The sequence below is a fragment of the Pteropus vampyrus genome, unplaced genomic scaffold (genome assembly GCF_000151845.1).
Source record: "Pteropus vampyrus isolate Shadow unplaced genomic scaffold, Pvam_2.0 Scaffold367, whole genome shotgun sequence".
In the NCBI taxonomy this organism is placed as follows: domain Eukaryota; kingdom Metazoa; phylum Chordata; class Mammalia; order Chiroptera; family Pteropodidae; genus Pteropus; species Pteropus vampyrus.
Window position 1 is genome coordinate 883891 of NW_011889148.1, and position 11854 is coordinate 895744.

General features: G+C 39.5%; 1 protein-coding gene across 1 annotated transcript in view; it reads right to left on the reverse strand.

Annotated features, from left to right (window-relative positions):
- PPP4R4 (protein phosphatase 4 regulatory subunit 4) overlaps positions 1-11847 on the reverse strand; it is a 95473-nt gene extending 83626 nt beyond the window's left edge. Inside the window, 2 exon segments of the mRNA XM_011379607.2 lie at positions 10127-10200; positions 11720-11847. Coding sequence (XP_011377909.1) covers positions 10127-10200; positions 11720-11842 — 197 coding nt within the window. The 5' untranslated portion in view covers positions 11843-11847.
- Between the last annotated feature and the right edge of the window lie 7 nt (positions 11848-11854).

Genomic DNA, 11854 nt, shown 5'->3' on the forward strand with positions numbered 1-11854 from the left:
CAAGCCACAGACTGAGAGAAAATATTCACAAAGCTATATATATCCAACAAATAGGCAAAATATTTGAACAGACATTTCACCAAACAAGATATATGGCTGGCTCATAAACACATGTAAAGATGCTCAATGTCTATTGGTCATTTGGAAAATCCAATGACGAATACAATGAAATAGTCCACTAGACCACTAGAACTACCACTAGAATGGCTTAAAAACAAAAAGACTGGCCATACCAAGTGCCAGCAAGTGTATGGAGCAACTCAACCTCTCACATTTGCATCTGCTGGTGGAAATGCGAAACTGCGCAATCACTTCGAAAACAGTTCGGCAGCATCTTAAAAATGTCAACATACACCTACGACATGACCCAGCCATTCCGCAACTAGCCGTTTCCCAGAGAGAAGGAAAGCACATGTCCACACAAGGGTTTGTACACGAATGTTTACAGCCATTTAGCCTGTAATAGTCAAAAACTGGAAATTACCCAAATGTCCATCAACTGATGAATAGATAAGCAAAATGTGTTATATTCTGAAAACGGAATCACTGTCAATAATAAAAAGGAATAAACCATTGATACATGCAACATTTTGAATGAACTTCAAAATAATTATGTGGAGTAAGGAAGTCAGACAGAAAAGGAGCTACTATATGATTCATTTCTATGAACTTCTAGAAATCGCAAACTAATCTGTAGTGGCAGAAAGCCGATCAGTGGTTGGCTGAAGAGGGGCAAGGGACCAGAAAAAAGGGAAAAGATATCACAAAGAGGCACCAAGTTACTTCTGGGGTGATGGATATGTCCATTATCTTAATTGTCATGATGACTTTATGGGTCTATTCATCAAATTGTACAGTTTAAATATGTGCAGTTTATTGGATGTCAATTATACTTCAATAAAATGGTTAAAAAAAAAAAAAGAACACACACACATACATACACACACTCACACACACTCACCATATGATCTAGCATTCCATTCTTAGGCATTTATCCAAGAGATATGAAAACATATGTCTATATTCTAGAAGAGGAAAAATCAATCTATAGTGACAAAAGGCAGATCACTGGTTGCCTAGGGCCAGAGGGGAGGATTAACTGCAAAGGGGTATTATCTGGAAAGGAAACTTTAAAACTACATAAAGTCTCCAGATGGGAATTTTCCTCTACATCCAAAAGAAAATATGTTCTGAATTGCAAACAGATGACTTAAAAGACCAGTAACAATTGTCCTTTACCGAATACAACTCTGCGCCGAGCACTGTGCCCTCTACACACATTTCCTCTAATCTTAACAATTCTACAATGTAGGTATTATTATTCCCCAGTTTAGATTAGGGGGCTTGGATTCAGAGAAGATAAGCAACTTAACCAAGGTCTCTCAACAAGTAAATAAGCAAGCCTCGGCCCCCAATAAGAAACCTGGATCTGTCCTAGTATAAAGTATTTCTGACACAATATACTGCCTTCTCAATGCCCGACACATTTGCTAACTGGAGATGACTTCGAGTCTATTGACATTTAAGAAAAATGAATTTGCTTCCTTAAACAAGTACTTCCTTGAACACAAGTATCTGCGGGTACTGTGCCATTCATTCCCCAGGGGGATGCCCAACAAATGATAGCACTCAATAATCATTTTGTATGTTTTAACCTAAGATGTATCTGAAAGTAACTATTAGTTGCATTACAAATGGTTTCCATTATTAGCATCTCTGATTTGGATGGAAAATGACACTACGAGGCACATCCACACACAAGAATATAATAGGTTTTGCAATTTTTTCTGACATGATTACCACATTCCAAAGGATAAAGCCAAAAGTGGTGACTGAAGAACTAAGCCTGAACATCTTCTCAACGCCTCCCACAGAGTCAATGGTTTAATAACCATCATGTGACCCTAATTCTAAGGAGCCTTATGATTTCTACCACTTGGGATAGTCAGCACCTTAGTTTGCAATGTGAATACTAAGAAATCACATACACGACTCAAGATTGGAAGCCAAAAACTACAACTCAAAATTTTTACTAGGAACCACTTAGCTATGCTTTGGGACAAAACTCAACCTTCCTGTGTCTCACTTAGCTGCTTCCCAAGTGTCAGTATGAACTAATTGTTCATGAAAAGAAATATACACAAATATACATACATACATTTATAATATACACATACGTATGTTATAATATGGTTACTTTATAGTTACATAACTTAACTCATACTTTATTCTAATCTGTAAAATCATTCATTTTAATATTACTTTATAATGTTTTATCATAGAAATTTGCAGGCATTTTAAATGGATAATCAAACAGTTATACTGAAGATGAAAACTGCTCAAATCTCTCATAATCACATTATTAAGCTCCATGTCTTTCCAATGAGATTATATGGGTCGCCTTTACATTGCTGAAATAGTTTATTTTAAGCTTTTCCTACAGATCTCATTCTGCATTCTACTGATGTCAGAGACAGAGCCTTCTGAAGCTTCAGTCAATAGAAAAAAAGAAGCAGATGCCTCCCCCATCATTGTTCTCAAAGAAAAGGAGACGGGAACTAATCTCCAAACCCCTTATACCCAGAGACCTAGTGCTTTTCCAAAACCGGGAATTCAGAGTTTGCCAAAACTTAAGTGATTTGGCCTCGGTGACAGTGGAAGATATACAGCTGGAATCCATTATGTACTCCTCTTAATATGTCAAAGAGTGATCCCACTAACCCAAAATATGAAGACGAAGGTGCTTTCCATTTTTGTTTAGAAAAGGAAGTCGTTTGTGCATCAACTTCACAGAGGATAATAACTTGGGAACTTTTCTGTAAATGGGACCTCTTGAAAGTATTAAAAGTACAGTGACCGAAGGTGGCACTCCTAAAAGAAGACCTTCTGAGCAAGAGTATTCTAACCAGACAGTCTAACAGCATGAAGACTAATTGTAAAAACTTACAGAAACTCTCTTGCTTGTAGGAAAAGGAAAAAATTAGATGATATAAGTAAATCATGCACAGAAAAACAAACTCCTATGGGCTATTAAGTAGGTAGTTCATTATTGGTATGCTAGAAATTCATGTCACTTTCGTTTCCTAAAAAATGCAGGCTGGAACCATTCAGACGTTGCTGGTAGAAGTATAAATTCGTACAGGCACTTTGGGAATTGTTTAGCAATATCTTTTAAGATGGACATACGCATATGCTATGACCAATAATTCTACGATGATACCTAAAAGAAATGCACGCATATATCCATACGCCTTGTACATGAGTGTTCATAGCAGCATTACGCTTAATAGCCAAAAACTGGAAACAAGCAAAATGTCCATCAACAGTAGAATGAGTAAATAAGTGTGGTATGTTCATACAATGGAATATGGCACAGCAATGACAATGAATGATCTATTTCTCCATGCAACAAAATTGAAAAATCTTTTTAAAAATTAGGTTGGGCAAAAGAAGCTATACACAAAACAGTACATTACATGGTTCCTACTATACGAAGTTCAAAATCAGGCAAACTAATCGATGGTGTTAGAAGCCAGCATAGCAGTTATCCTTTGCAGGAAGTGGGAGAAACCAGACAGGGCTACAAGGGAGGCTACTAGGCTAACACAATAAATGATGTCCTATTTATTAATCCAGGTGCTGGTTACATGGATGTGTTCACTTGTAAAAATTCAACAAGCTGTATATTTATGATCCATGCACATTTCTGCCAGTGTTCAGTTTGTTTTAAAAAAACAAAATATAGACTTATGATTCCTAATAGGATTTAAATGATTCCTAATTCATTCCTTTTTTTAGTACATAAAGGTGAAGGAAGACTAGACCAGACCACAGACCAAACTCAAAAACAAGAGAGGAATATCGTGGGTATCCAAGGAGGAAACAAGATCATCACAGTGCCTGCTTTGGAAGGGTATAGTATCCCTCTCAACAAGGTATTGAAAGACACTCCCAAAGGCAAGCTGAAAGCTCCTAGCTAATAGACTTCTCTCTAGAACGGGTCCCCAACCCCCGGACCATGGACTAGTACTGGTCTGTGGCCTGTTAGGAACCGGGCCACACAGGAGGAGGTGAGCAGCGGACGAGTGTGTGAAGCTTCATCTCGAGCATCACCACCTCAGCTCCACCTCAGATGATTAGGCATTAGATTCTCATAGGAGCACCAGTCCCTGGTGCCAAAAAAGATGGGGACCGCTGCTGGGACCAGTGCTCTAGAATGCCCACAGAGTTCTGCTCTCACTAGCTGAGCAGTAACCAAGACTCAGCTGTTTGTTCCCAAATAGTTTATCCCAATTTCACTTGATATTGCAATTACATAATTTAAATATTACATAAACATGTGAATGCAAAAAGAATTGTCTCTATGAAAACTAAGTTGAAAGTTTTAGAAAGACTCAAAAAAGATAAGTTGCCAAAGAAAATTGCTATTGAAGTTGGAAGAACAAGAAAACTTGCAAGAGAAAATAGAATACCATAAAAATCTAGGACCATGCTTTCAGACCGCTTCTAAGCATCTTTAAATTCTCACTCATCTTTAAATAAACCTCAACTTGACATTGTATATGCACTAAGGGAATGATTTATGCAAGAAAGAGGAACCTAAACTATAATCAGTAGACCCATACTCAAAGAAAAGGTAGTGGACCTACATCAAAAGACTGGCGAACAAATATATTTTTTTTACATTAAAATGAAATGCTGAAGGTATGTATCATTTTTATGATTTCCAACATTTAACAGTATTTTCAGATTAACTAACCAAATATCCATCCCAATTATGAGGGGTTAAAAAGGCCTTTCCTGTACATCACTCAAGAGAACTGGGCAAGCAATATTGGCCACTCAAGAAACACATGCGCGCACGCGCACGCGCACGCGCACACACACCCCTTATACACCTGCCTCATTAAAACAATATAAAAGGCAGAAGGTATCAAATAAAAAAAAAAATCAAGACAACAGTAAAAGTAAAAGAAGTATGGGGATATAGATCTTAGAAATAAGGGTATATAAGGAGTTTTTCACCCAACTTTTCACATTTGCATAGCAAATAAGATAAGTACTTTTAAAAGGCAAACGATCACAAGCTGACAGGGTAGCAAGGCTAACCACCGGAGTTCTTCCTCACCGCTTCGCGGCTGCCCCGCTCCAGTCTCCGACTCAAGGCCCTGAGCAATCGCCTGTTTACAGCACTTTTATTTCCAGGTTTGGCTGCAGAAATCTCACTCTGTGATATCGCTAGGGGGAGCACTTACTCCTTAAAAAAAAAAAAAAAAAAAAAAAAAAAAAAAAAAGGGAAAAAGTTCCTAACGATGCACTTTTATCCTGACTGTCTCTGGAAGGTAAAGTGTAAAATGTTTTAAAATTCACTGTCCGAAGTGAAAAATACTTTAAAAGTGACAAGGGACTGTAAAAATACGCAACATGAAAGCTAGGTTCAGCTAAGGCCATGCCACCCTGAACATGCCGGATCCTGTCTGATCTCGGAAGCTTGGTCAGGCCTGGTTAGTACTTGGATGGGAGACCACCTAGGGAGACCAGGTGCTGTAGGTGTAAAAAGTGAAAAATAAGAGATTGTAAGCTGACAAGGTCCTTGCAATCTGTGAGGTCACCCAAGGGTTTCCTCATCTAAGAAAAAAAAAGTTAGGTTCAGTACATTAACCAACCAATCAATACATTTAATGCATAATGTAAATAGCAAATGTTACTTCAGATCATTTGGTAAAAATATATATATAAATCTGTAAAACAAGCTGATCTTATTTTCACTAAGTTTAACATACTTGATTATAATTTGTGAAGATTCTAGTTTCTGATAAATATTACTAGTAAAGAAAGTCGATATTTATCACAAATGTCAATTGATATACTTCACCTGCCCATTACTTTATTAAATTATTGCGAAGCAAAATTAATACTGTTATCCTCTTTTAAAAGTTTGAAATATACCTTGAGCACCTAAGCAGCAAGGAAGTAGGGAAGGAGAAAGGGGACAGAAGGGACTTAACATTAATTGGGAACCTATTCTGTATCAGGGGCTCTATGCATAACGTGACAACCTGGAGAAACAAATTACCATTTCCATTTACAGATAAGAAAACCAGAGCCTTTGAATAGTATGCCTGAAACTTACTGGATTTCATTAACCAATGTCACCATAATAAAAATAAATAAATTTGTTTTAAAAAAGAAAGAAAATCAGAGCTTAACAACCATAAGTAACTTACCCATGGTCACACAGATAATAAATGGTAGAACAGGATATAAACTAAATCTGTCTGAGTCTACTACCTATGATACAAAAAAAAAACAGAAGTTGCTTAAATTATCTGGCATTTTGGTCACCTCAAAATTAACAAATATAGTTTACTCCATTAAAAGGCATATATTTATATCACAGCAAGGAACAAGAAAGAACCAAAACAGCAACAACATAAAATATGGCTTGCCCTCGAAGAGTTTACAATCTATTAAGGAAAATGTGTGCATACATGCATACATACATACATACATACTGAGAGGGAGAGACAGAGAGAGAGTTAAAGAATACACAGTAGTGATCACTAGTTGAAGAATGCAGCCACCAAGCGATACGGGAGCTCAGAGAAGCCTGGGATGCATGCGGTTTCAGCCATTAGGAAAGGCCTTATGAAAGATGCAAGATTACAGGGCCATCCTAGGGATAGAAAATGTTGGATAGATATAACAAAAGGCTAACCCAGGATGGGCAAGAGCAGAGTTAAAGATGAGCACATGTATCTGAGTAACAGGAAAGAGGCCAGCAGAACTGCTTCAAAGAGAGAGGGACTGAGTGTAAACAATCCGTGTCCACCAACTGATGAATGAATAAGCAAAATGTGATACACCTACACAGTGAAATACCATTTGTTAATAAAAAGGAATAAAGTTCTGATATACTACAACACACGTGAAACTTGAAAACATGCTAAGTGAAAAAAGTCAGTCACAAAAGGCCACATGTTATATAATTTCATTTGCATGAAATGTTCAGAACAGGCAAATCCACAGAGACAGAAAGTAGACTGGTGGTTCCCAAAGGCTGGGAAGAAGTACGGAAGAACTGCTGATAGGTATGGGGTTTCTTATCGGGGTGATGAGAACGTCCTAAAATTGATTGTGGTGATGGTCGCACTGTTCTGAAAACACTAAAAACCATTGAACACTACCCTCTAAATGGGTGAATTGGATGGCATATGAACTACATCTCAATCGTGCTGTTAAAGAAAAGCGAGGGCCCAGTGGAGACATCACATTGCACAGCTAAGATGGCACCAGTTATGCCAAGTCTAAGGGTCTGGAATTGATCTGGTAGGCAATCAGAGAAATGAGTAAAGATTTACCTAACGAAAGCACAGTATACGCATACTTAGGACTCTTCTCTAACAAAATAATTCACATATTTGAAGTACATTCCTAAAATGTATGCCAAAATCACAAAGAAGAAAGAGAACGGGAAAAAGATGTTGTGGTATGATTTTGACTAATCCACAAGCTGTGAATATTAGAAAAGTTGTTTTGTTTCAGTGCTAAATGCCACAGATGGGTGTATCAGCATCGTATTTATGCAAAACCACAAATTTGTCTGTGTCAAATCTTTAAATACCATAATGTTCTAATCTTAATTGTTAAATAGCATTAATAATTGATCTAGCTTCCTTTAGGGTGAGATAATGAACACTGTGATTTGTTTTTCATTGGATGACAGTGCTCTGTATATAATGCTTTTTTCAATATTAGATTCAATTTAAATGCTATCAGACTTCCCACTCATATCAAGCATTCCCTACTGATACTTAAACATTTTGACCCTAAATTCTAATTTAATATAATATTCCAAAATAGTTTTAATATACAAAGAGAGCTAAAGAAACAAATCTGACATTCGAAAGCAGAGAGCAAAAAAAAAAATAAAAATAAAAAGATATTAAATAATCAATGCAAAGGAAAAGGAAAAGGACTCAAAAATAAACCTGAAAATCAGAGAGAGAAAAAATAGGACTCAGCATTAGGTTCTATAGCACTGGGGAGTATAAATTTTTAAAAAGCAATAAATTACATTTAAAATAGAAGACTCAGTACCTGAGAGCAGATGAGGCTTTAACAGAGGAAAGTTTGGAAAATGTCTGGGAACAACCTCACTCCTCCCCGCCCCCAATCCCAGGGAAGAAAGAACCTCTCAGGCAGTCTTAGAGCTATCCCTTCAGAAGTTAGCTTAGAGGTGAAATTCCACTTTCCCCCAGGAGGTGGTGAGGTGGCAGAAATACAAAAACACTCTGCTGGAGAGCCCATACACAACCAAAGCAGTGTTAGCCTCACCTTGCAAACCTCCTTCAAGGTAGATGAGCCACGAGAAACTAAAGGAGATATCGGATCTCTTTCAAAAGTCTCTTGTCTTAAGAATGAGAGGACCTATCTGTCTCTATCAGGGCTTTGTAAGTTCCAGAACTGGATGAAACTTATGCTCTCTGCCTGAGAAATACAGACAACTCAGAAGACCTGGTTTGCTAACAATAAAAGCAAAACAGGAAACAAATAACTACCCTAAAAAAGAAGCCTTGTCACTGATATCTAGAAGATGGTATCTGCTGTTGCAAGTAAGTAGAGCAAGACTCTCCATTTCCTAATCATAAGCCAGTATTTATACAAAGAAAAGAATTCAGTAGGAGTAAGTAGGACCTTATTTCAAATCATTAACTGCTGTCTGTTAAAACAAACTATTCCAAACTTTCATCAACTGTCTACCTACTCCAAACAAAAGAACTGTGGGGAAAGGCAGATGCTTACAATTACGGTTCACCATATTGGACATGTTAATGATTAAGGAATAAAGTACTTCGAATATAACAATTAAATAACAAAATAGGTTAAACATTGGATTATTCTCTATTAAACACCAAAAACACATGCTGCTAATTCATACAAAAATAAAAGTTTTCTTTTAAATAAATAGGTGGAAATGATGAGCGTCTGCTACCAAAATCACCAAAAGACCATCAACATAAGGTCCAAGGTCCAGAAACACTTTAAGGTGATAAGATTATTGGAGAGAATAGTCTAAATTGTAAGCACGCTAAGATTCTAAGAACAGAAACCCAAGATGCCACTAATAGCTAAAGAATAATTTAAAAAGTGGACATCATGCAGAGGTTTATTGTTTTTGTTTGTTTGTTTGTTTTTTTACAGGATCCTTCAATGAATAACGTGGATCTAGAAACACGATTTATAAAGAACAAGAAACTTGCCAGCACCTAACCTAAGGAAATGACAACAAACATCCCGGGACATAAATAACATTAGTTTTCAAAATGTGATTCTGAAATCAAAGTGAAAACTAATTTGCCAAAAGGGGGAAAAAAATGTTGTGCAAGTTAAAGAAAAATTTTAAAACAAAGGTACACAAAACACCTTGGGATATTCTGTTTCTTAAGTATTCTCAGAGATAAGTTCGATAATGTTCATCACATTAGCTTTCAGGAAGCCAAATGCACAATTTTCAAAATAGTTGAGAGAAATCGTGTAAATATTTGCAATAACCATTTGCCTTAAGCAATTCTGCAGAGCTTGTGAGATGAAATTTAAATGAGAATAGACGTAATTCAATTTTAAAATCTCTCAAGAAATATAAAGTTCACACAGCAAAAGTAATATGAATAGGATATCCTGATCAACAAATTGAACTACTATATTTGTGGAATTTTTTCTATATAGTAAATAGTATATAAGGTTCATACCCTACGATTAACTTAATATTAATCCCTGGATATTCTTAAGTCTCATCTAAACTGACTGAATGTTATGTGAGAACCACCAAAGCTCGAAAATAAAAAAAGAATGAGATTCAGCTCAAACCACTAGTTGTTCTATTTCTCCTCCTCCAAGCAATATTCTGTAAGTTAGGTATCTTATTTGATTTTTCTCAAATTTTTAATAAGTCAATATCTAAATTTTTAATTTATAACATAATTAAGTGTTGTGCCTGCAAAAGTACTCTGTTCAGATGGTTAAGTAAGCCTGAACATGACCGTAACATGGCATTTCAGAAAGCATTCATCCACTCAGCCACAGGGAAAGAAGCAGCAATTTACAGAAAGACTTTTGGAAATACCTGAGCAGATAAACAGCCCTTTCAATATCACTGAGGTCTTCATCAACGGTCAATCTCTCTATTTCTTCTGGTGTCTGTCAAGTGTAAAATACAAATTATGCACACAAACATTCATCAGTCTCGCCCCCCTCCCAACCAGTGCCACTCTAGGGACCCTCTATGACTACTGCCAACTAATGAAAAAGTTTCACAATTAAACATTATCACTGAAAACTAATCAGTGGTCTGAGAACTCTAGGTGATGACCTCAAGCACAGAGGTCTCTAATTGTTTCTAATATGTTGGGTTTGGGTAGAGAGGTCTGGGGTTTGGTTTTTGTTTGTTGCTTTTTTTTTTGCTCTTCTAGATTGAAGCTTGAGAATCTCACTGTGGCCTCAGAACATTGCTGAAATCAATTTTATATGCATATACAAAATATATACATACTTTTTATCTCTAATCCCCTGAAGCTGTTTCTCCAGCCTTTCCACCCTAGGATATGCTAAAAGGGTGATGGATGAAGACTGCAGCCTAATGAGAATGAAAAAGACGAAATCTGGAGGGGAGGGGGGCGGAGGGAATAAAATCTGGGGCTGGAAAGAAATCAAAGATTCAAGATATTGTGGCAGGTGGTAGTGAGAAGAGCTAAAAGGGCTATTAAGAGGATGACTCGGGGGCAGAGGGGGTCCGTAAACTAGGTTTGCCAACAGTGAGGGTTGGAGCCTCTGGGAGGCTGGGAGGAAGATGACTCTGCGGGGTGGGGGTGCTAGTGGGGGTGGGGGAAACTAGTGAAGGTTGCTCCCTCAAGGAGGGTGGGAACCAGGGCCCCAGCTAGAATCCTAGAGGAGCCCCTGAATGTGGTGACTCAGGATTGGGGCAAAGGGTCGAGAGGGCTTTGAAGATGGGTGGTAGGACGACTCTACTATGGGTGCTGCTTGGGAGGTGAAGGGAGGCCCGGGCTGACTTGGGGACAGGGAGACTCAAGCTTGCTCTGATGCGTGACGGGGGCGAGGGTGATGAGATCGGGGGTGTCTCAGAGAGAGGTGGGGGAGGAGTCGCGGCTGTGTTGACTGAGAAGTGGGACTGGGGCCAGAACCAGGGCAGTACAGGGGCCCGCGGCGGGGGGCTGGAGGGTGGGCAGCGGGGAGAGGACTCAGGATGAGCCGGCTGCGGCTCAGAGGGGGAGCTCCTGCAGCGGCGCGAGTAAGAAGGGCAGCAACTGAGGAGCCACCGCTGTCCGAGAGGGGCGGCGCGGGGGAAGACGCTGGGGTGGCCCGAATGACAGGGGCTCGGCCGGCCGTTCCTGGGGGCGGGCTGGGGAAGAGGACTAGGGAGCCGAGGGGCGCCGAGGCTGGCCCCGGGTCAGGGGAAAGAGCCAGGGGCCAGTCCCTCAGTGATGGGGGTCCAGGCTGGAAGAACCTGGGCTGCGTTGAAGAAGGGATCCCGAGAGGGGCCAATTAGGGTGACACGGCGACCGGAGGAGGACTGAGAGGCTAACCGGACTCCAAAGAGGTCCCGGTCCACCTCGGGGACTGGACGGGGAACGGGACGAGGGTAGGGGCCAGGGCCAGCCGCCGAGCGCCCTGCGGGCAGTTCCTCCTCCCTGGGGCGCACCTTGAGGCTTCGGCGGACCGGCCTCTCGATGATGGTGAGCTCCTGCAGGTCCTCCATGTAGCCGAACAGGCTGTTCTGACTGAAATCCATCGCAGCGGCGGCGGCGGACGGCGGCGGATGCATGGACCGCAGGGC